This window comes from Penicillium solitum, assembly GCF_028829755.1.
Source record: "Penicillium solitum strain IBT 25940 chromosome Unknown utg000001l_segment0_segment0, whole genome shotgun sequence".
NCBI lineage: Eukaryota > Fungi > Ascomycota > Eurotiomycetes > Eurotiales > Aspergillaceae > Penicillium > Penicillium solitum.
This window is the reverse complement of record NW_027072121.1, coordinates 8,419,731-8,440,973: the sequence shown is the minus strand read 5'-3', so window position 1 is coordinate 8,440,973 and position 21,243 is coordinate 8,419,731. Positions and strand designations below refer to the sequence as shown.

The window sequence follows — 21,243 nt, the reverse complement described above, 5'->3', positions numbered from 1 at the left end:
GTATATCGGGATCATTTGCCAAAGACCCATCTTCTCGGCCATACCAGCCATTCCCTAAAGCCGGGGTTGATTTTGTTCTCAATCTCCTCCAGTAATTGAAGTGAAGTGTCTTTGATGAACCAGGAATGGTCAACAATACGCAGCAGCACACACCAATGACTCAGCAGGACCAGAGCTGCAGGATGGAATGCTTCCAAATCAGCTTGGAATTGTTTAGAAAGTGAATATGCCCACATCAGGACCATGCCAACCTCCACATGGGGCCCTGCAAGCTCTATCTGACGAGTCGAGTTCTCAAAGTACTTCATTGCGTGCTTGTAGTCTGCTCGGTAATCGGAAGGGCGTGGTAACTCATCCGGGGCGCTCAAGTTCTGGTGGGACTGGGTTTGTATGTGAGGGAATGGATAATCATCAATAAACCGATGGAGTTGTGATATCCGAGCCTGGATGTCAGGAGGAAGAAGGGATTGCTGCATGGTCGCTGGGCTGAAACGGTGTTAGTTGGCTCGGTTCAACAATTACCATGCCTCCAATGTGGGATTACAAGAACTCCAAACTCACCTTGGAATGAGCATTTCATCTTCAAGCCAGACGCAGTTAACAAGCGGTGCGAGCTGGGTTCTTCGAAGAGAGCGTAGCCATGGCTCCATGATAGTCTGCAATCCCTTGACGACGGAAAAGAGCTCCACCATATTCGATATCGGAGCAGGCCAGCAATCCTCCCCCAGTCGGACCGGCGAGGCACAGATGTATACCATGATCATAGAAGCAAAGCAGAAAACGGGCTGCCAGTTGCTAGGGTCGATTGGGGAGGAAATGAGCTCCCGGAATTCTTTTAGCCCAGCTGCCTGGTGGTAGGCAGATGCCTTGAGATTCTTTTCTTTCTGAGTTGGGAAGAGAGAGGAGCGGTGCAAAGCAGCCAAAGCCAGTATACCGTGCATCAAATATCTATTGGAATATCCCTCCATTGGGAGAACAGTGCGCCAGACATGCCGTGAGTCTTCGCGGATTGTCAGAGTGTTGCATGTCACGGTGCAGTAATGGTGCATGAGTTCAAGATCTGATGCCCAGTCATCCGTATTCAAAGCCGGGATTTCAGCCGGTGAGTCGGACAGAAATTGCAGTAGATCAGATCTACTCTCTGACTTAGGCTGTTCGTGGTCCAGAGTCCCCGGGTCCCCGGCGGGAGTTGCCGGATATGACTCTGGGTTCAATGGCGAAGGTCCATAAGACGGCACCGATGACCCTGACTGAGTAGCTGGACTTTCAGCCGGGGTTGGTACGCCACGCTCAACATAGGAGCATTGAATGGCATGTTTAACACAGTTGGTACATGGATATTGTTCGTCGCACTGTGCTGGGTTAGAATATGTTCAAGCTAGGGGGTGCTCGCCATACCTTTAGTCTCCGCGATTTACATTGTGGACAGCCGTTGCGTGACTTGCGATGTGATCTCCTTGGACCCATTATAAAAGATGTATAGTGAAATCAAATTGATGAAAGGAGACCAATTCGAATTCGAGTGCGGATACGGGGGTTACGGGGAAACGAATACGGAAACGGAGACGGGAACGAATTCGCCGACAAGCCTCTTCAATGCCCCCACATAGTCTATCCAAACTGCGTAAAAGCCAAGATATTTCCCCAAATTATAAGAATAACGCTCAAATCAATTCGTTCAATTATAAGGTCGCCTAAATTTATAGTGGATCGTGGAGGAACTTTTTTTCTGATTTGAGGCTATGGTGGTAGCTGGTAGCGATGGTTGTTTCCCAGCCGATGGCTGTTGCCCAGGTTCATATAAAGTCCAAACGCGTACCCCAACTACCATAAATGAACTCAACTTCTTCAAACGTTCACTCATCTCATCTCAAGATGTCTGACCAACGGAATATCTATGGGTACAATCCCTCTCTTCCCGCCGCTATTATCTTTATCATTCTCTTCAGCGCTTCAACCGCTCACCACGGGTATCAGCTTACCAAGTCAAAATGCTGGTACTTTATTCCCTTCGTGATTGGTGGAATCTGTACGTGAAGCTATTTGTTTGGCTGTTTAAAATCACAACTAACTCTCTCTCTCAACTCATACAGTCCAAATCATAGGGTATATCTGTCGAGCCGCGTCGCATGACAACTTCTATGGGATCCCGCTGTACGCCATGCAGACACTCTTTATCCTGCTCGCGCCGCCGCTATACGCGGCATCTATCTACATGATCCTCGGCCGAACAGTTACCTACCTTCAGGCCGAGCACCTCAGCATGGTGCCAATCAAGTGGATGACCAAGATCTTCGTGACAGGAGATGTGTTCTCGTTCTTCTTGCAATGCGCTGGTAAGTAAATCACTTGTCATCAAATGAAACAACAGGCCAGCTACAGTCTGAGAACATGAAAGCTAATCATCTCTCTCATTTCAGGCGGCGGTCTCATGTCCACAGGAGGCTCCATGCGTGAAGCAGGTTCGAACATCACCATCGGTGGCCTGGTCGTCCAACTCCTTTTCTTCGGCTTCTTCGTGATCGTCACAACGGTCTTTCATTTCCGCATCTCCCGTCAACCTACTTCCAAATCGCAGTCAGATCGCGATCAAACCCGCGGTGATGGCTGGAGACAGCGCAATTGGTTCACAATCCTCGTTGGATTGTACATCGCCAGCTTCCTGATTCTGGTGCGGTCTATTTTCCGCTTGGTCGAATACAAAGAGGGTTACAATGGATACACCATGACACACGAGGTGTTCATGTACATCTTCGATGGACTGTTGATGCTTATCGCCATGGTCGTCATGAACGTGTGCCACCCCGCTAAGGTCATAGGGAATGGGAAAGAGGGAAGCCGGGAATATTCAGATGTGATGCAGCTAAGCTAGAGAGCGAATGTTGTAGCTTCTAGGGCTGATGCAGTTGACTACTAAGAATAATTTCTAATTCTCGTCAAAACTTCTCCAATTCTCACCAGAACTTCAATTACTTTTAGTACTATGTAGAAGACGGGTATATCCAGCTTTCGCCCAAATATCGAAACAACAAAATGTACAATACAAAAACGACAAGCTATAAGACACAATATTCAATCATTACATGCCATAAATCGTATCATCGTGATCTGTAGTCCAGACTAGACCGCAGATCGTAACTTTTCCGCACAGTACCATTTCCCAATCCACCGACGTATAGATCAGGCCTCCTCGACGTCCCCGTGCCACGTGTAGAAACAGGTAGAAGATTCCCACCATATCCAACATCGATACTCCTCCGCATACGCGACAAACTGATCATTTTCTCCATCTCCAAAGCCTGGAGCGTTTCCTCGCCCCGTTCACTCTTCGCAGACGCCTTCTCCCGGTTAGACAGCCAGCGCCGACCACCCACACGGAAGAAACCACCAATATCATCAACCGTGAGAGCGACCCAGACAAGTGGGATGGAGATTGCAAAACCAATACCAAAGGTATACTTTGCCACATAGCCGAGGTTCAAGTTTTCGAATTCTTTCAGGTTGATCGTGAAGATAGAGGCGATAAACGACAACGGCAGGAATACAATAGTAACAATAGTGAAGACCATAATTGTCTTGCTCTGGCGGGTTGTACCAGCAGCCTGATCACGCGCAAAGCGGGCTTCGAATGCATTGGCGTGTTTCTGTTTGAGATCCAGTAGATCCGTGATGGAGTGATAGATACGCTCGGCCTGTTTATCCATGCGGTCGATGTCCTTGAGGTGCATATCGATCATGCGCTGCTGGTCTTTGAACCGTTTCTTAACCTCAAATTGGGACCGGTGCTGGCCTTGGTACGTCTCGCAGACGACTTCTTGGAAGTCCAGCAACACGTTGTTCTGGTGCTCCAGCACCGTCCGGATCATGTTCAGTTCGTCTCGGATGTCCTTTGTCTCGGCTAAGAGATTGGTTTCCTGTCCGATGTCCAGGAGCCGGTCGACGAATAGTGGCTGGCCGTCCTCGTCGCAGTAGCTGCTGCTTTCGTCTATCCCATCGCAGGACTTTGGCGAGGAGCTGAAGGAGCCGTTCAGCTTTCGGTGGCTTTTCAGCCAGTCTGATGCTTGTCCGGAGGCGTGATTGAATTGGTTAAAGAGCACGGTCTCTTTGTCCGTAGCTATACCGATGGATGACTCGAACATATCGAGGAACTGGTACTCCTCGTCGCCTAAGCGGTGTCGATCGAAGACTCCGGAGCATCGATTTGTGATTATCATGGCTAGATCATAGACGGACTTGACAGGGTCTCGGGTTTTGGAATTGATATCCTCAATAATCCCATCCAGCACGTTCAGCGGGTCATTCTTGGGCTGGTCCCATCTCTGCGGGAAGGCCGTTACAATCAGATTCGTGCCCAGAACCCACATCCACAGTTGATCCACCATGAATATCTTGGGGTCTGCCTCCATTCCGGGGCTTTTTGTTTGGTACCGGTACACCACTTGATCCTGGTCACGACTCTTGGTATCGATGTTCGGGTAGAAAAACTGGTCCAGTGTTCGGCGGACATGGAGAGAGGTCGTTGAGGATGATAGATGTGCGTCGATGAGCATTTCGTCTCTTGTGCGCATTCTTTTCATCCCATTGGATACAAAATCCAGCGTTTCCGCTCGTGAGATTGCATCCTGCATCTTTTGTCTGCGCTCCGTGGTCTCGAAGTGTAGATACGGCATGAACACGCAGACGTTGCACGCAGAAACCAGAGGGTGAGGATCTTTGCAAAGATTTGATGAAGACAGAGGTGATGACCTCGCCTGTTTCTCGCCCTGGCCCCAAGATGACTTCCCTTTCGTCTCCTGCTTGGGGGTCCCCGGTGCGCTGCCTGACTTGCCACGCTTCTGGTTGTTTTTGCTCTTTTTCCCATGTGGCCCTGCCCCTTCATCGTGGAAGTAAGAATCCACCTTGTCAGGCTTGCCGCCTGTGCCTTTTGGCTTGCGGGTAGCGGTATCCATGGCCTTCACCTGCATATTTTCAGACGCAGGCTCCTCCGAAGACTCATCTTCATGTCGCCGCAGCAGCGTCCTTGGTGTATTCTGACACAACGGTCGCATAAAATGCGAGTGTGTCCTTTGACCCCGGTGCTGATAGTTGAAAGACTTCTCAAGTCCCTTGAACCCATCAACATCATGAGCCCCTTCCTCGATAAAAGACTTGGTGAGCAGAGCTTCGACCCAAGCCATATTGTTCGCCGGTAAGTGAATCCACCGGAAATCAGTCCCACGGCTATCAGCCGGCACAGTGGTAACAGCCTGTTTCCTAGGGTTCTCCCGGTCCCTCCCATAAAGCAGATTAAACACTGACATGCGCTTAACCCGATTCTCATTATGAAAGTTTCCAAAATCAACCACAGTAGCATCAAACGCCGCACAAGCATCCTTAACATCATCAGAAAGACTCTCGACATTGTTAAACGGCGCAAGCAGAAGCACAATATCCTTCCTCTTGAACTGCGCCGCGCGCAAAAACGGCGTACTTCCAAAATTATCCCTAACCCTCCTCTTCAATTCCGGCCTCTCAAGAAGACACTCCACAACCTCTTTATGACCCCCCTGCGCAGCAAGATGCAGCGGCGTAATACCATTCAAAAGCTGAGCATTGATATGCGCACCTTCACTGACCAAAATCCGCACAATCTCCTCACATCCTTTATCACAGGCATTATGAAGCGGCGTCCAGCCACCATCACTCGCAGCATTAACAGCCGCCCTGTGCGCCAGCAACAACTGCACAATATCCGCCCGGTCATGGGCAGTAGCAATATGCAACGCGGTCTTCCCACGCAGTTCAACAGCATCGATCTCCGCCGGCATCCGCGCTACCTCCCCCTCACCAACATTCCTCGTCAACAACATCTCCGCCAACCTCCAATTCCCAGACGCACAAGCCCAATGCAACGGCGTCCGTCCAAGCTCATCTTGCCCCTCGATACCATCAACAAGACATTCCGTTCTCAACAACAATCTCACAACTTCATCCCCCCACCCCCACCGACAAGCCTTATCGGCGGCAAGGTTATGCAACGCATTCCTCCGACGCAGATCGCGCTTATTAACATCCGCGCCGCGCATAATGAGCAAGTGCAGGATATCAGCGTGGTTCTTCCATGCAGCAGTCATGAGCGCCGTTCGACCTTCTTTGTCTGCGGAGTCTGGACTTGCGCCATGGTCGAGGAGGAGACGGACGATTTCGTAGTGGTCGCGCTCGACGGCGCGGAGGAGTGGTGAGGCGCGGTTGGAGGGGACGTCTGTTTTTGCGCCGAGAGTGAGGAGGTATTCTGTTGCTGCGATGCAGGCTCGTTCGGCGCTGCGCATTAACCCGATGCGGAGGAAGTTGTCGGTTAATTGGTTGTACTCGCTGGCGAGGGTTATTGTCTTTTTGAGGGAGTCGATGTCATTTGATTCTGCGGCGCGGAGGAGTCGAGGCTCCAGGCGCTCGTGGCTGTCGCTCGTTATGCTGGAGCGAGAGGGTGGCATGGTGGGTAGAGTGAGGGGAGTTGCGATGATATTAGGGTATATATATATTGTAAATTGTTGTGTATAGGATGTCGTTAATTCATTGTCGCCGGTTTTTTGTTGAGTTATTGAGGCTCTTTGGTTTTTTTTTTTTTTCCTTCCCGATAAGGTGAAGTACTTTGGGATGGGGTTAGTTAGGAGGAATTGGACAAAGCTAGACTTGAATAATCAAGCTTAAACGACAGCAAATGGCCCTTTCCCCGTCTGGAAGAGATCTGCGGGCATGAAGGTCCTTTCTTTCCTTAGCCCCCAATCCTGCGGGGATTCTGTAACCGACGGCGTTCAAATGAAAAGAGGCTGTACGGCTGATCCCTCTCGTATTGCCTGCTTTAGTGGGTTTGGCCCCAGCATAACTATACATGGTTTCACCATTTGACGAATTGCATGATTTGATTGGGAGAGAGGAAGGACCTTTATGTAAAGTGCAGGTAAATTTAGGGTATGGCAGCGTTGAAAAGTCCAATACCCATACTACCTACCTAGGTAGGTATATAGTTAGTCGGTGTAAACAAAGAAATTAAGAACCCGGTAACTCAAGCCGGAACCATGGATCCGGAACAACTCAATGGCACAGGAACTACAAGAACTACAAATACAACAATCAGTAAATAAACCCTCATGCACAGAATTGTAGACATTAGAATCTATATTTCTATTGGGCAGCTTCCAGCGTCACAAACTACAGGAAACAGGGGGGAATCCGAGGCGAAGAGAGAAGAAAAGCAGAAAGAAAAATTAAAATGACAAGGTGAATAGAAAAAAGAAAAAGCCCCTCCTCCGGAGATGCTGATGCCCATATGCCGATAATTATGATATGCTTCTCCATGGATGCTGCCCCCGATGAATTAAAAAGTTCTCGCTTTTTGCTTTCGCCTCCCTGTGCATCACGCCGATCCAGCCCAGTAGTTCGGCTTACAAAATGCGCCTATCAAAAGAAAAAGAATGAAACGGTCAATGAGTACGGAAATCATGAGTCACAAAACAAGTTCGTATTGTGAATATGCAGGCCGTATCGTAGTGTCATAGAATCTAATCATAGAGAAAAGACACAAGACAAGGATATTTAGTGCTTCTTTTTGTCCTTCTTCGGGACTTCCTTGAGAATATCGTCGAAACTCATGTTCGGGTTGAATCGACTGATCGGACGTGTGGGAGGCTCGATGGGAGCAATGCCAGCGGGAAGAGGCAAGGCTTCCAATCCAGGGTAGAATGAGTGGCGATGCTCAGATCGTTGAGCAGCGGCAGGCGAGCGGGTTCGTGGAATGGCTGGAGGGGGCGGGGTCAGCCCACCGGGGACCATCATAGGGTTCGGGTAAGGTTCCGAAGAAGATCCAGCCGACGATTGTTGGCCCTGGTAAGGTGATGATATAGAAGACTCTTCATCATCGTAGGCGGCGTCTTCCACCATCGGTGGATCGAGAAGAGCACCCGCCTCGGCCCACTGCTCGGCCACTTGCCAGCAATGACTGCGGCGGTATACACCTTCCACTCCATTAATGACTACGTCAGATGGCAAGCTAACCACACCAGCACCACCCGCAACTCCGAACCAACTGCGAGCAGTCTTAGTGTCGTTATGAATCCAGGGAGCACCGCCGCGTGGGGCAATGCAGAGGAAATACTCCACGCCCTCATTGAAGTGCACATCAGGGACATCCACTACCAGCATGGGGAGGGCTTGAATGACAGCGTATAGGAAGATCCATTGGCCACATCGGAGATCGGTAATGTCATTAACATTCTTGCCGTGCGCGGAGCGACGCTCGAATTGCATGAAGCTCTCAATGAAAGGAGTGGGTCGCATGGCTTCCCGGGTATAAGATCCCATCAGGACAGCATTAATGTCGGAGTTCTTGAGCTTCTTCGTGCTCTGCTTGGCCTCCTTCTTGGCGTCGAGCGGTTTCCGATGCAAGGGCTGCAGCGAAGGCAGCTGTGGAATGTCAAATGGAATGGGAGGAAGCACCGGCGGTGTGCTGCGGTCATACTCGGAGAGAACCTGTCGCAAGGCGCGAACGGTCATTTGCTTCGGGTCAGTTGATTCTACTGAGTCACTGCCTGCGCCCGAAGTATCAATTGTACGCGTCGTCAGGGATGTGCGGTCAACCATCAAATCGTAGAGATCGGTGAAATCGTGGTACAAATCCAAAAGGAGAAGACGGTTAAGACCATTCTCCTCGAACTCGTTCTTCTTCGATCGAGCCTTGGGCGGCCACGAGCCGTACTTCTGGCGGTAGTACTGGATTGTAAAGCGGCGGAATTCGTGGAATCCCGATTTCCAGTTCTTGAAGCGCACCACCTTACTTTCCTGGGAGGTAGTGGAGTTGGCGACACCGGAGAAGACAGAAGGGAAGTCGAAATCTTCGAGTTTGCCATAGAGACCGCGAATACGGGTGTCGAGATCAATGAACGCGCGCTCCATGCGTTTCTGCGTAATGGGGTGGATGAAGGTATATTTAGGGCTCCGCAGTTGCTTGAGTTCGTCCAGCTTTCCAACACCATGGACGAAACCCTCGACATAAAGTGGATAGTAGCGCAGACGCTCACCCAAGACGATGGCCTCGATCGTCTTCTCCCTGCTTCGACGGACATCTGCAAGGCGCAATTCTTCACAGTAGTTGCTGAAACTGGAGGTGGCGGTCTCACCGAAGTTGGACGCATCCAGGTTGGAGAACTCAAACCGGGCCAAAAGGACGGCCACGTCCATGAAAATAGAGAAAAGGGTGGATGACTTGGGTGAGGCAATCAAAGACTGGCCGAGCAGGAATGCGAAAAGGTTGCGGAACAAAAGAAGAGTCTCTGTGTCCTCTGGAGTGAGCCTGGCTTGCGGGTTGGACACATCGCAGTTCAGCGGAATGGGGAGATAAAGATGGAGTTCCGGCGCTTCCTCGGGTGTATCTTCGAATGCCATTCTTTGGCTTCCCGCACTGTCGTCATCGTTGTCGTTTTCGAGCTGACCGTCCACCGGTGACATGGGCGGAGAGACTGGGTTGAGTGACAATGTGCGGGTTGCCTGCTCTAGGCCAGTCTTGCCGTCGTTGCCGCGGGCTAGATAGGTGAGAGAGGGGGATTCCGCAAATATGGTGGAATCGACCTTGAAAGATGGGGGGCGGCCGGCATTCTGAGGGAACATATAGACATAAGTGTCACCTTGCTCGTTCCACAGTTCCTGAATCTGAAATGTAAAAAAAAAACAAAGATTAACTTCGAAACCCTCAAAACGGACCGAGTTTGCGTATGCATACCTGTTCTCCTCTGGATAGTGGACCCAGATCATAAACAACCTTCTGGTCCAGTCCTGCGATCCAAGCAGCTGGAAGCATGGGAGTTTGCCGCTTATCGATTGAGCTGGCGCGCGAACGACCTGGCATCCAACTTCTGCGCTTTGATGACGGTGTGCTAGGGCGGGAATCCGGGGTCGATCCCGGGATAGCCAGCCCTGCGGAGCTGGATGGCCTGCTCATGTCGCGACCTCTGCTCTGCGGGCGGCCACCGGGCGAACTCGGGGCGCTGTTGGCCAGGTCTTGGTTTACCGCCAGCAGTGAAGGTGGCGGGGGTAGGCTCTCCATGTCGAGGTTATCGGGGATTGTTCTAGGCTCGGAAGAGAAAACAGCATTGGGTGTCGAGACATGGCGAGTGGGCTTTGAGCTGCTTTGGCGGCGTTTGTCGATGGGGTTTTCTGGGGAATTCAAAACTGGCGAAGACGCGGACGAGGAGTGGGAGTCCCGATCTTTGGATCCCAGTGAGAACAGAGACGAGATCCGCTTCGCCGACTTAACGGGAGCCGACAACATCTTGAGTGGTAGTGATGTTGGGAGGATAAGTTGGACGAAGGCGACCTGTAGAGAAGGTTAAGCCCGCATGGGAGCCCTTGAGGAATGAAGTGTGTACTTGGCAGGTGATCGGAGGAGGCGGAGGTTTAGGGGGTTGAGGAATGGATCGGCAGGAGGGATTGAAAGAATGACAGGAAACCTGATGCCCTTTTTCAACTTCCACAGGGAATGGATGAGGCTGAGCTGAGATCCAAACAAAAAAGAAAAAGAAAAAGGGAAAGAGAAATACAAGGAGAGAAAAGGTCAGGAGAAGTAATTTGATAAATAAAATCGAAAAAAAAATGTTAATATCGGAGCCTTATTTTTATTTTACTTGGATTGTTTTATATTATTTTATTATTTTACTCTTTAATAATATTTTACAATAGAATACATGCAATATTCATATAATACAGAGGGGAAAAAAAGACGGAGCACATTTGACCCGGTCTATTGCCAATAATAGAACTATGAGATGAGTGGTTCCCTGGCTGTGCATGTCTTAGATGTGGACCCCAATTAAATACAGGAGAGATATACGGAGTATCTCAATACAGATGTTAGATGGATAATTAGTTATAGGCAATCATAGTATTTACAATTCCTTTGTATAGTGTGAGGAAAAGTCGAGGGAAATATATAACATATTCATAATTGTTAATGTTACATACCTACCTAGGTAGGTATATGTTGACACATTAAGCTGAACCTTAGAAGTACCTAGGTAGAAACTAACATACCTTTACTCCAACATGCCTACGATCACCCAATAAAAGCTCATATATAAAACACGATCACGCCGCTGCCATCCGACATATCCTGTCAACTGGTGTCCGAATTGGGGAAAACAAGTTCATACTAGCGCGGTATTGCCAAGGCACCTTTTTATGACGTGCCTTGATACTCCGTACTCTATATATATATATCTCTCGCTCTCACTTTCTCTCAACATGACACCAAGGTACTTTATGCATGTAAACTTGAGATAACTGTACTTAAAATATACCTCAAAATATACTCGGACCAAACTTCAATATCTATATATATAGATCTCGCAATATAAACCATCTCAGCCAATTCTGGTGTTCCTGTACCTGTTTAACCCCCTAGAACCGTTCAATTCCCGATCTCGGATGCATCAGTGCCCACCTCGCCACATCCTGAACCGCGGAAGCCCAAGCGCTTACCCAAACCATTCGACTATTCATTTTAACCTATACATAAGCATATGATATTCACGATCTACATCGAATTAATTATCCTATCATGACACTCACTGTCTCTCCCGATCACCCCATCGACCTCCTAACCGGCTGGCCCAACCCCGCGCTTCTCCCCGCCCCCATCCTCAGCCACTCCGCCACGACCGTACTATCCAATCGCTCGATCGCAAACCCAGCCCTCCTCTATGGCCCCGATGAAGGATACGAGCCACTGCGCGCACACATAGCCGCATGGCTGAGCGATTTCTATCAGCCGCGCGAGCCAGTCTCATCGCAGCGCATCTGCATCACCGGCGGGGCCAGCCAGAACCTGGCATGCGTACTGCAAACCTTCACAGACCCGGTCTACACGCGGAATGTATGGATGGTCGCACCGACGTACCACCTGGCCGCGCGCATCATGGAGGACGCCGGCTTTGCCGGGCGTCTACGCGGGGTCCCCGAAGATGACGAGGGGGTCGACATAGCGGTGCTGGAGAGCGGGTTACGGGCTGCGGAAGAGGTTGCCCTGCGCGATGGGAATGCTGAGCCGGTAGGACAATCCTGGGCCCATGACTGAGAGTTGACATGATCGCTGTTACCGTGTTATGCCACTGTGCCATCGTTTATTGAGTCCCGGACTGACCCTGCCCCTCTTTCCCTACAGAAAATGAAACCGCCCAGGCCCTGGCGCAAAATCTACAAGCATGTTATCTACGCTGTGCCGACTTTCGCGAATCCCTCGGGGAAGATTATGTCGTTGCGTAGACGTGAGGCGCTCGTTCGTCTTGCCCGTCAATACGATGCGCTGATCGTTACGGATGATGTGTACGATTTCCTTCTGTGGTCAGCCAAGCCGGGGCTCGAGGAGAATCTCGGTAACCGCGCGTTTGTTCCGCGCATTATCGACGTGGACCGTTACTTGGACGGTGGGCCACAGGATGAATGGGGACACGCACTAAGCAATGGCAGTTTCAGCAAGTTGATCGGGCCCGGGGCCCGCACCGGTTGGGCCGAAGCGTCGGAAAAAGTTGCCTATGGATTATCACAAACGTACGGGGCACCGCTTGGGAATACTTGACTGACCACCCTTCCTCTCGTATTTCCGATTCGCAAACTGACCCGATATCGCTTGCAGAGGCTCTTCCCGATCGGGCGGCGCTCCCTCCCATCTCTGCGCCGCTATCATTGACCAGATGTTCCCCACAGACATCATACAGAACCATATCCGCGACGTCCTCCAACCGAAATACGCCGAGCGCTACCACACCTTGTTATCAGCAATCCAGGAGCATCTTGTGCCATTGGGCGTCACAATCCCACCGTCGGCCGCCGTAGCCGGAGGCTACTTTATGTGGATTGGTCTACCCGCGCCTTTGCGCGCCGCGGATGTAGTCGAACTAGCGCAGAGCGAAGAAAAATTGCGTGTATCTCCTGGTCATGTGTTCCAGATCCCCGGAGACCAGGTGATTGATGAGGGGTTTGCGGATCATCTGCGCCTCTGCTTTGCGTGGGAAGAACCACGATATTTGACCGAGGGGATGCGTAGGCTAGCGCGTGTTCTCAAGCGTATGACTAGTACCTAGGTACCTAGTTAGGTACCGGGGTTTAGGTATAGTGGTGTTGGATTTGGATCCACGCCACTTCAGAGCCACGCCAGCTGGTCCAAAGCACGGTCCGTACCGTGTCCACTAGGACGCGTGGCGGATAAATTTTTAACTATGTAGAGAATTTACGTAGCCTTGCCAGCTCATACAAGTCTTTCGAGTTGGGTTCGAGTGTATATTGTAGATGAGGCTCTGTATTGGGCATTGCACTATGCAAATTTTAGCCCCCGGGTCCAAGCCCTCCAAGCCCTGGTGATTACCTATTTTTGGAATGATTAGTCAAAGGCTGACACCGCCAAAACCTTCCGAGATGTCAATTCTGCCAGAAACAGGGGGGCAAATCTAACGAGAGACACTTTAAATCAAAAGGGCAAGGCAATCCCGAGCGGGTCGGGATCCTGGTTCAGGGGGGAGGGGGGAGGGGGGAGAGGGGGGAGAGTAAAGCTTGGCCTTGACACCTTCGCTCCCCCTCTTACCTTTACAATCACAAAAGTCAAACCCTTAAGTTGACCTTAAGGAATTCCAGATGTCGTGTCCTGGTCATGTTATGCCTTTGCTTTTTTTTGTTCTCCGTCATCAGGAATCCTTCAAACACCGCGCCGGAATGTTCATCCATAACTCGGAACGCCCCCTGACAACACGCGGGGGGATATCCACCTTTTGACTCGAGGCGTCGAGTATGGTTTGTGTTACATGTGTGCATTACACAGACACATAGTAGACACAGATATGCAATTTGAAGCAAACGGAAAAACAAAACAAAACAAAACTAGCCCTTGATCTTCTTCAACAACAACAATACCTGTGGAATCGACTATCATCGACACTATTTAATTATTGCATATTATACAGGGGGATCCACCCGGGTCAAGGGCCAAGTGATACGCAAGAACTTGCAATGCTCGTCCTAGTCCCCCTGTGAGCATAACCTGCATCTCAGATGACTGGAATGGATGACCCGGCAGACCCTGTTTGAGTTATGGATCTAGTTATATAGCGCGTAGACCCTGAGTACTCTCTACTCTGTTTTGTGTATTTCATTTGAAGGTTGGTTTCTGATCCAATAGATTAGAAAGTGCCTACCATTCAAGGTGACCCTTAAATTGCCATTCGAAACACCTACGGGCGCTAGTTAGCCGATTCACCCTGCAACACGATCTTTGTTTCAACTGCAGACTATCACGTTTCAAGCTTCTAACGCCGTCGTCACGTCCGGGATTGTGATTGGTGGGGTGTGGTGGACTTCAGGGCTCTGGTGCCTGTGATTGGTTGAAAAGGGGAAGTTTACAAACGCTTCGGTTTATTCTTATAGGTATGATTATCATCCCGTATCATTGTGTCTATTTTGTCTCTTCTGTCTCTTTTTCTTTCTTCTTTTCTATTCATTCCCTTCATTCTCTTCTATTGATCCTATTCATTCATTTCTTGCGACATTTCGTTGTTCTCATCTCTTTTGGGAAGGAACTGTGCTGGAGATTGACTCTTTAAATCTCTCCTTTCTTCCTGCACATCGCTGCTGGTCAAGCGTTGGACTCGATTCTTATTTTGACTGTTGCAGTGCTGGTTGCTGAACTATCCTCATTCCCTAGGCATCCTTTTTTTTTATCTACTTCGCTGCTGGTTCAGCGTTATCCATTTCCAATATGGCTGTTTTACAAACATCCATCGCGATATTTATCGCCCATATCCTCCTTTTGCTCGGTTTGCCAGCCTCTTTGGTCGCAGCTGTGCCTGTCGCCGTTCCGGTCTCGCCCGTTAACAACGTGTTGGCGACTACTCAAAAGACAACCGCCGCCTCAAGCTACTGGGTTGCCGATGTTGAGCGCCAGGGTGTTGTCCCCTTCGCTAAGAGCACCGACTACAAGATCTTCCGAAATGTAAAGGACTATGGTGCCAAGGGTCAGTCCTTCTAAACTCTACACCCTCGGACAACATGCTGACTATCTCATAGGTGATGGCTCCACTGACGACACTGTCGCTATCAACAAGGCTATTTCTTCTGGAGGTCGATGTGGCAAGGGCTGTGATTCCTCTACCACCACACCTGCTATCGTCTACTTCCCACCTGGTACCTACGTTGTCTCGAAGCCCATCGTTCAGTACTACTACACCCAGATCGTCGGTGATGCTGTCGAACTGCCAATCATCAAGGCCTCCGCCAAGTTCGCGGGTATGGCTGTGATTGACTCCGATCCCTACGAGGATAATGGCGATAATTGGTTCACCAACCAGAACAACTTCTTCCGCGCCATTCGCAACTTGGTCATTGATCTGACCAGCGTCCCCGCTAGTTCTGGTGCCGGTATCCACTGGCAGGTCGGCCAGGCTACCAGCTTGCAGAACATTCGCTTCGAGATGGTCAAGGGTGGCGGTGACGCCAACAAGCAGCAGGGTATCTTCATGGACAACGGATCTGGTGGTTTCATGTCCGACTTGACTTTCAACGGTGGTAACTACGGCATGTTCCTCGGTAACCAACAGTTCACTACCCGTAACTTGGTCTTCAACGACTGCCAGACTGCCATCTTCATGAACTGGAACTGGGCCTGGACTTTCAAGTCGGTCAAGATCAACAACTGTGAGGTTGGTCTGAATATGTCTACCTCGCCTTCCAACCAGACTGTCGGCTCGGTCTTGATGCTGGACAGCAAGCTCACCAACACCCCCACTGGTATCGTCACTGCTTGGACCCAGAAGAGTATCCCCGTTGGCGGTGGTGACCTCATTTTGGATAACGTGGACTTCTCTGGCTCCAAGGTTGCTGTCGCTGGTGTTGATGGCAAGACTATCCTGGCAGGTGGCTCTGTTGTCGACAGCTGGGTCCAGGGTAACACCTACACCCCGTCCAAGACCATCAACAAGCGCGCCACCGAGGCTGAGCCCGAGCTTGTCACCGTTGTCGAGACTGTTACAGAGACTATCCTTGCCTGTCCCGCTTCCTACGGCCTTCCCAGCGCCAGCGGTGTGGGCAGCGACGTTCCCGCCCCCGCGAAGACTGCATCCCTTGGATCCGCTCCCGCTCCCTCGCCTGCCCCGGTTGCTGGTACCAGCGGCGATACTGATCGCACTGCCACGACTGGTTCAATCCCTGCGCTGAACAGTGTTCTCTCTCTTCTCGGCGGAGCCTCTTCTGAGGCTTCTGAAGTCCCGGAGCCCACTCCCGCAGCTGCTCCTTCCACCGAGGCCGCTGTCACTTCCGCGGTGTCTGTTGGTTCTTCGCCTTCCAGCGTCGTCTCTGCCAAGCAACCTTCTGTCCCTGTTACATCTGCTGCGCCTGCTAAGACCACTAGCAGCGGCTCTCAAGTTAGCCAGGCCCCTCAGTCTGGCAGTGACAGCAGCACCGCCACTTGCGGTGCCGCGGCCCCCGTTTCCTCTGCCCGCACCCAGAGCACTTTGAAGACTGCTTCCAAGCCCGCCAGCCTGCTCAAGGGCGGAGCTATCTTTGAACGCTCGAAGCCTCTGTACGAGGACCTCGCAGCCTCGTCTTTCATTAGCGTCAAGTCTGCCGGTGCCAAGGGTGACGGAACCACTGACGACACTGAGGCTATCCAGAAGATCTTCGACAGCTACAAGGATGGTCAGGTCATTTATTTTGATCACGGTGCCTATGTCATCACCTCCACCATCAAGGTCCCCAAGGATATCAAGATCACTGGTGAGATCTGGCCCATGCTCATGGCACACGGCAAGAAGTTCGCCGACCAAGAGAACCCCGTTCCTGTCTTCCAGGTCGGCCAAAAGGGTGACACCGGCTCTGTCGAGATGAGTGACCTCATCATCACCACCAAGGGTCCCGCCGCTGGTGCCATCCTCATGGAGTGGAACGTTGCTGGCTCTTCCCAAGGTTCCGCCGGTATGTGGGATGTTCACTTCCGCATCGGTGGTGCCGCTGGTACCGACCTGCAGAGTGACACCTGCCCCAAGACCCCCAAGGAGAAGACCACACCCAAGAAGGAGTGCATGGCTGCCTTCATGCTCCTGCACATCACCCAGAAGGGTAGCGCCTACCTCGAGAACACCTGGTTCTGGACCGCTGATCACGAGCTCGACCTCAAGGATCACAACCAGATCAACGTCTACACCGGCCGTGGTGTGCTCATCGAGTCACATAACCCCGTTTGGCTGTGGGGCACCTCCTCGGAGCACCACCAGTTGTACAACTACCAAGTCTCAAGCGCTAAGAACGTCTTCATGGGCCTCATCCAATCCGAGACTCCATACTACCAATCCAACCCGACCTCGTTGACCCCTTACACCCCGCAAAACTCCTGGAACGACCCCGACTTCTCGAACTGCACGACAAACTCCTGCCGCAAGGCCTGGGGTCTGCGTGTCCTCGGCTCCTCAGACGTCTTCGTCTACGGCGCCGGTCTCTACAGTTTCTTCGAGAACTACGCCCAGTCCTGTCTCAACTCTGAGGACTGTCAGGAGAACATGGTTGAGGTCGATTGTTCGGATGTCAAGCTGTATGGTCTTAGCACCAAGGCTGCTGTCAACATGGTTACCTCGTCCAGTGGCAAGTCTCTGGTTCCCCAGAAGCCGAATAAGAGTAACTACTGCTCCACTATCGCGCTCTTTGAACAGTCTGCTTAGATTATTATTCTTCTTTTCTCTTGAATCATTTTTATGATCATTCTTATCTTTTTGAGTTCTTTTGTTGTAAACAATATCATCTTTTATCTTTTGTATTCCCCAACCATTGTATGAGACTCAATCTCCATTTTCTGTTTTCTTGTCACTTCTTCTTAGATGGTTATTGTTCGGGCGGTCTTTTGCTTGATACCACAGATACCACAGGATTCGGTTCCTTTCATGATTGAGATCTTCTATAGTCTCTTTTCTGTGATCGAAGTGATGATATACAATGCCATAGAATCCAACTATCTTCTCGTGGCTTTCTATTCCCTGTCAAACCGTCATAGATAAAGCTAAGAAACATCCAAACTCTTAAGCCCCAACCCCAACCTGACTATAAGCCCCGGGAAAGTCCCTCATATTCCCCTCAACCTCCCCCTTCCTCCGACAAAACTGCACATAAGCCCCATCACTCCTCACCAACCCATCCTCCTTCAACCTCAAATACTCCTCCCGCAACAAATGCGTAAATCCCCACATCTTACTCACAACAACCTTCTGCCTCCCAGGGAACTTATACATAGATCTCCTCAACGCCTCAACAGCCGTCCCACGATGCCGATCAACAGTCCGCACAGAAATCAAAATCTGACCAACATTCACTCGAGCAACTTTCCCAGCGGGTTTCCCGAATGCGCCGCGCATGCCGGTTTGTAGTCGATCTGCGCCAGCCACGCTGAGCATTTTGTTGATTCGGATTACGTGGTAGGGATGTACTCTGATGCGCATGTGGAAGGATTCTTTGCCGGCGATTTTGACGAGGTGTCTTTTTGGGAAGAAGAGTAGATAGAGTTAGCTTATACTATGGTCTGGAATGAGAATAGGGGCAGGGAGGGGTGGATGTACTTGTTGGCACAGATACGTGCGGCTTCCAGTGCTTCGGAACTCAGTTGTTCATATTCGTTCGAGACTAGGTGGACGGTGCAGGGGAAATCGTCCACTGAGGCCTTTTTTCGGCCTAGATCGAAGATGCGGATTTTGGCGTCTGGGACGCCGCGGTTGAAGCGGGATTTGGGGTAGGGCTGGGGGGTTGTTAGTTTTATACTTGTGGTTGTGTGAAGGTGAGGAAGTATAGTTGACTATACTAACCTTGTTCTTGCAGTAACGGTAACAGCGTGCCGGTCTTCGTGCCATTTTTGAATCTTTTTGTCTTTGGTTAGATGCCGAGAGACTGAGAGAAACTGTAAGTGATATGCTGAGAATAGGAGTCCATTGCAAGTCCTTTATATAGGGGATTTGAGACTCGGGGATTTACCTACAAAGTACATACATAGATATCAGACCCACCTGGCTTCGGGTTCCGAAGACGGGGGGGGGGGGGGATTTTCCACTAATCTACCCGCTATATTATTATTATTATTATATGGTATCGGGTTGCATCGTAGGAGAATTGGTAATGTGTCACTGGCTCGGACAGTTGATACGCCGTCTTTCTGTTTCATTGTGCTTCTAGAATCTTAATATACATACTCTGACTCATTTCCATCTATCTCCGGGGTTTTCTCAAAGACAGAATTCAAGGCTCTGAAGATGCTGAAATATGAAAGATGTTCAAATTTAGTTATGTTCATCGTAAGAGGTTCAAACGCTCTTAAGAATGTGTTCTTTATATCTAATCCTTCATACATAACCAGTCCGATGTACTATAATATCTTTCCACTCATACTCATGAAAACTTAAGCAACAAGTACCTACAACATAGAGATTGATGATTAAGACCAAATACGAAAAAGGAAATGGGGCCAAAAACACTGTGACTCAACTAATCAGCACTAACTAACCTTGGGACATCCATGGATCCTTGTTGATTGGTAATTAATATACTTGAATGTTATTCGCCACCTTTGTATCGCCTAGACTTCAATGAATCGAATCAACCTAAGTTGTGGCTGATCTATGACAAGGGTGTGTCTCAATCTTTCGAAAAGTCCAAAAAAAAAACCCCTGGAGATCCCGCGGAATGCGATCTCCACCTTAATGATGTTCGTGACTTCCCAAGAGACGCCGATGCATACACATCAAAATCCGAACAAACCCAGCAAACCCCAACGCCTTCCATTTCGAAGTTCATGCGACCCCTGCGCGGCATCCAAGGTACGCTGTACAAAAGAGCAGCAAGGTTGCTCCCGATGTGTCCAAAATGGCCTCAAATGCGTGTATGGACGATCGCGACGGAAGGGTAAACCACCTTCCAACAAGACTGCCTCCATCCATGCGCCTGTTCACCCTCCGTCTTCTCGAGTCCCGGTATCTCTATCTCCTCCAGTTCCTCCAGTTCCCACGCAGCTCTCATGGACCCCCAGCCTGAATCACCATCCACCAAACTATAACCACAGTTGTAGTTGGTACCGCGCTTCAAACCCGACCGAATGGGAAAGAAGACGAAATGCCTTGACTCCAAGCTTGACTCCAGATGCAGGAATTTCGCATTTGTCAACGACAGAATTCGGATGGCCGAGCATGGTCGGGTCAGATCCCATAGTGACCGGTGGCGACAGCCTCGGTTCCCTTCAAGAGATGAGAGGGATGGACGACGAGAATGGTGGTAGTCAGGAAAGAGACGAAGTGCGACGCGAACCGGAAGACGATCAACACGAGTCTTGCATTACGGTAGCATGTCGGACGCTCTCCTCGCTGTACCAATTCGTTCAATCTGATTGTGTGAACGGACATACAACCGACCATATTAAATCTCACAATATACTGAAACCACCAACCCCAGAGGAATCCCCGGCAAACGACGTTGTATTTTGCACGACTCGATCAGCAACGGAGACGGTTTCTCGATTATTAAATTGCACCGGAACATCTTGTGTACATGATCCTTCTATCCTCCTCGTCCTCGGCTCGATTCTTTTGCGAATCCTAACCTGGTATGAAGCACTTTACCGATCTGAAATCGGTGGATTGGGCCTGTCAGCCCCTCCGTCGCGGAATGGTCGTGAAGACGTGGGATCGAATATCAGCCAGTCTGGCAATGAACACTCTACAGACCTTTTGCAACCATCTGAAAGTATGGAAGAATCGATATATACTGTCCCATTGGCCATTCCCTTGACTATTGGTGCTTTCAATCTATCCCGCGCCACAGAGACAAAGATGAAAGCCCAACTACTGCTTTGCGAGGTGCAGACTTTATCTCAGGTGTGCCAGACACTCGACCGTCGAGTTCAGGCTGCTGAGAGTATAAATGGTGATAAGAATGTGTGTGGACAGTCGAATACCAATATACTACGGAAACTTGGCGAGCTGCAGCATGCATTGACTGCTGTGTGTACGCAGGTGCCATCACTGGGATAGAGTATCTATATCCCATATCTATACCCATAGAGCTAGATTCGGCCATTTGCCACACAATATCACTGGGTACATTTCTCATATACAATCTAGAGTTTCCAAAGACACATCATAGAAGTACATCAAGTAGACAAATCCGAAGATAACAGGAAAACGCAGCGACACCACGAGCATTGAAACCACT

The 21,243-nt window shown here is 50.2% G+C and overlaps 8 protein-coding genes across 8 annotated transcripts; 4 read left to right on the top strand and 4 right to left on the bottom strand.

Annotated features, from left to right (window-relative positions):
- Nucleotides 1-11: 11 nt before the first annotated feature.
- N7455_003265 (Zn(II)2Cys6 transcription factor domain-containing protein) lies at nucleotides 12-1,467 on the bottom strand (the record flags this gene model as incomplete). The annotated part of the gene is made up of 3 exons (XM_040959335.2): nucleotides 12-486; nucleotides 562-1,352; nucleotides 1,399-1,467. The coding sequence occupies 3 exons, from the start codon at nucleotides 1,465-1,467 to the stop codon at nucleotides 12-14; spliced, it is 1,335 nt and encodes a 444-aa protein (XP_040810193.2).
- Nucleotides 1,468-1,875: 408 nt separating this feature from the next.
- Nucleotides 1,876-2,872, top strand: N7455_003264 (RTA1 domain-containing protein; the record flags this gene model as incomplete). Its single annotated transcript, XM_065604453.1, has 3 exons — nucleotides 1,876-2,029; nucleotides 2,094-2,336; nucleotides 2,421-2,872. The coding sequence occupies 3 exons, from the start codon at nucleotides 1,876-1,878 to the stop codon at nucleotides 2,870-2,872; spliced, it is 849 nt and encodes a 282-aa protein (XP_065462944.1).
- A 226-nt stretch (nucleotides 2,873-3,098) lies between these two features.
- N7455_003263 (ankyrin repeat protein) lies at nucleotides 3,099-6,470 on the bottom strand (the record flags this gene model as incomplete). Its single annotated transcript, XM_040959386.2, has 1 exon — nucleotides 3,099-6,470. One exon carries the CDS (start codon nucleotides 6,468-6,470, stop codon nucleotides 3,099-3,101), a length of 3,372 nt encoding a protein of 1,123 aa, XP_040810255.2.
- Nucleotides 6,471-7,122: 652 nt separating this feature from the next.
- N7455_003262 (uncharacterized protein) lies at nucleotides 7,123-10,397 on the bottom strand. Its single transcript, XM_040959314.2, has 2 exons — nucleotides 9,752-10,397; nucleotides 7,123-9,681 (listed from the first exon to the last, which is right to left on the bottom strand). The coding sequence occupies exons 1-2, from the start codon at nucleotides 10,298-10,300 to the stop codon at nucleotides 7,573-7,575; spliced, it is 2,658 nt and encodes an 885-aa protein (XP_040810236.1). The 5' UTR covers nucleotides 10,301-10,397; the 3' UTR covers nucleotides 7,123-7,572.
- A 1,134-nt stretch (nucleotides 10,398-11,531) lies between these two features.
- N7455_003261 (aminotransferase-like domain-containing protein) lies at nucleotides 11,532-13,111 on the top strand. Its single transcript, XM_040959345.2, has 3 exons — nucleotides 11,532-12,073; nucleotides 12,188-12,573; nucleotides 12,659-13,111. Exons 1-3 carry the CDS (start codon nucleotides 11,585-11,587, stop codon nucleotides 13,104-13,106), a joined length of 1,323 nt encoding a protein of 440 aa, XP_040810191.2. The 5' UTR covers nucleotides 11,532-11,584; the 3' UTR covers nucleotides 13,107-13,111.
- A 1,659-nt stretch (nucleotides 13,112-14,770) lies between these two features.
- On the top strand, nucleotides 14,771-17,720 carry N7455_003260 (glycoside hydrolase family 55 protein; the record flags this gene model as incomplete). The annotated part of the gene is made up of 2 exons (XM_040959286.2): nucleotides 14,771-15,026; nucleotides 15,079-17,720. 2 exons carry the CDS (start codon nucleotides 14,771-14,773, stop codon nucleotides 17,718-17,720), a joined length of 2,898 nt encoding a protein of 965 aa, XP_040810215.2.
- Nucleotides 17,721-18,054: 334 nt separating this feature from the next.
- N7455_003259 (60S ribosomal protein uL16) lies at nucleotides 18,055-18,939 on the bottom strand. The gene is made up of 3 exons (XM_040959376.2): nucleotides 18,852-18,939; nucleotides 18,609-18,784; nucleotides 18,055-18,528 (listed from the first exon to the last, which is right to left on the bottom strand). The coding sequence occupies exons 1-3, from the start codon at nucleotides 18,894-18,896 to the stop codon at nucleotides 18,075-18,077; spliced, it is 675 nt and encodes a 224-aa protein (XP_040810257.1). The 5' UTR covers nucleotides 18,897-18,939; the 3' UTR covers nucleotides 18,055-18,074.
- Nucleotides 18,940-20,222: 1,283 nt separating this feature from the next.
- On the top strand, nucleotides 20,223-21,062 carry N7455_003258 (Ribosomal protein L10e/L16; the record flags this gene model as incomplete). The annotated part of the gene is made up of 1 exon (XM_040959311.2): nucleotides 20,223-21,062. One exon carries the CDS (start codon nucleotides 20,223-20,225, stop codon nucleotides 21,060-21,062), a length of 840 nt encoding a protein of 279 aa, XP_040810178.2.
- Between the last annotated feature and the right edge of the window lie 181 nt (nucleotides 21,063-21,243).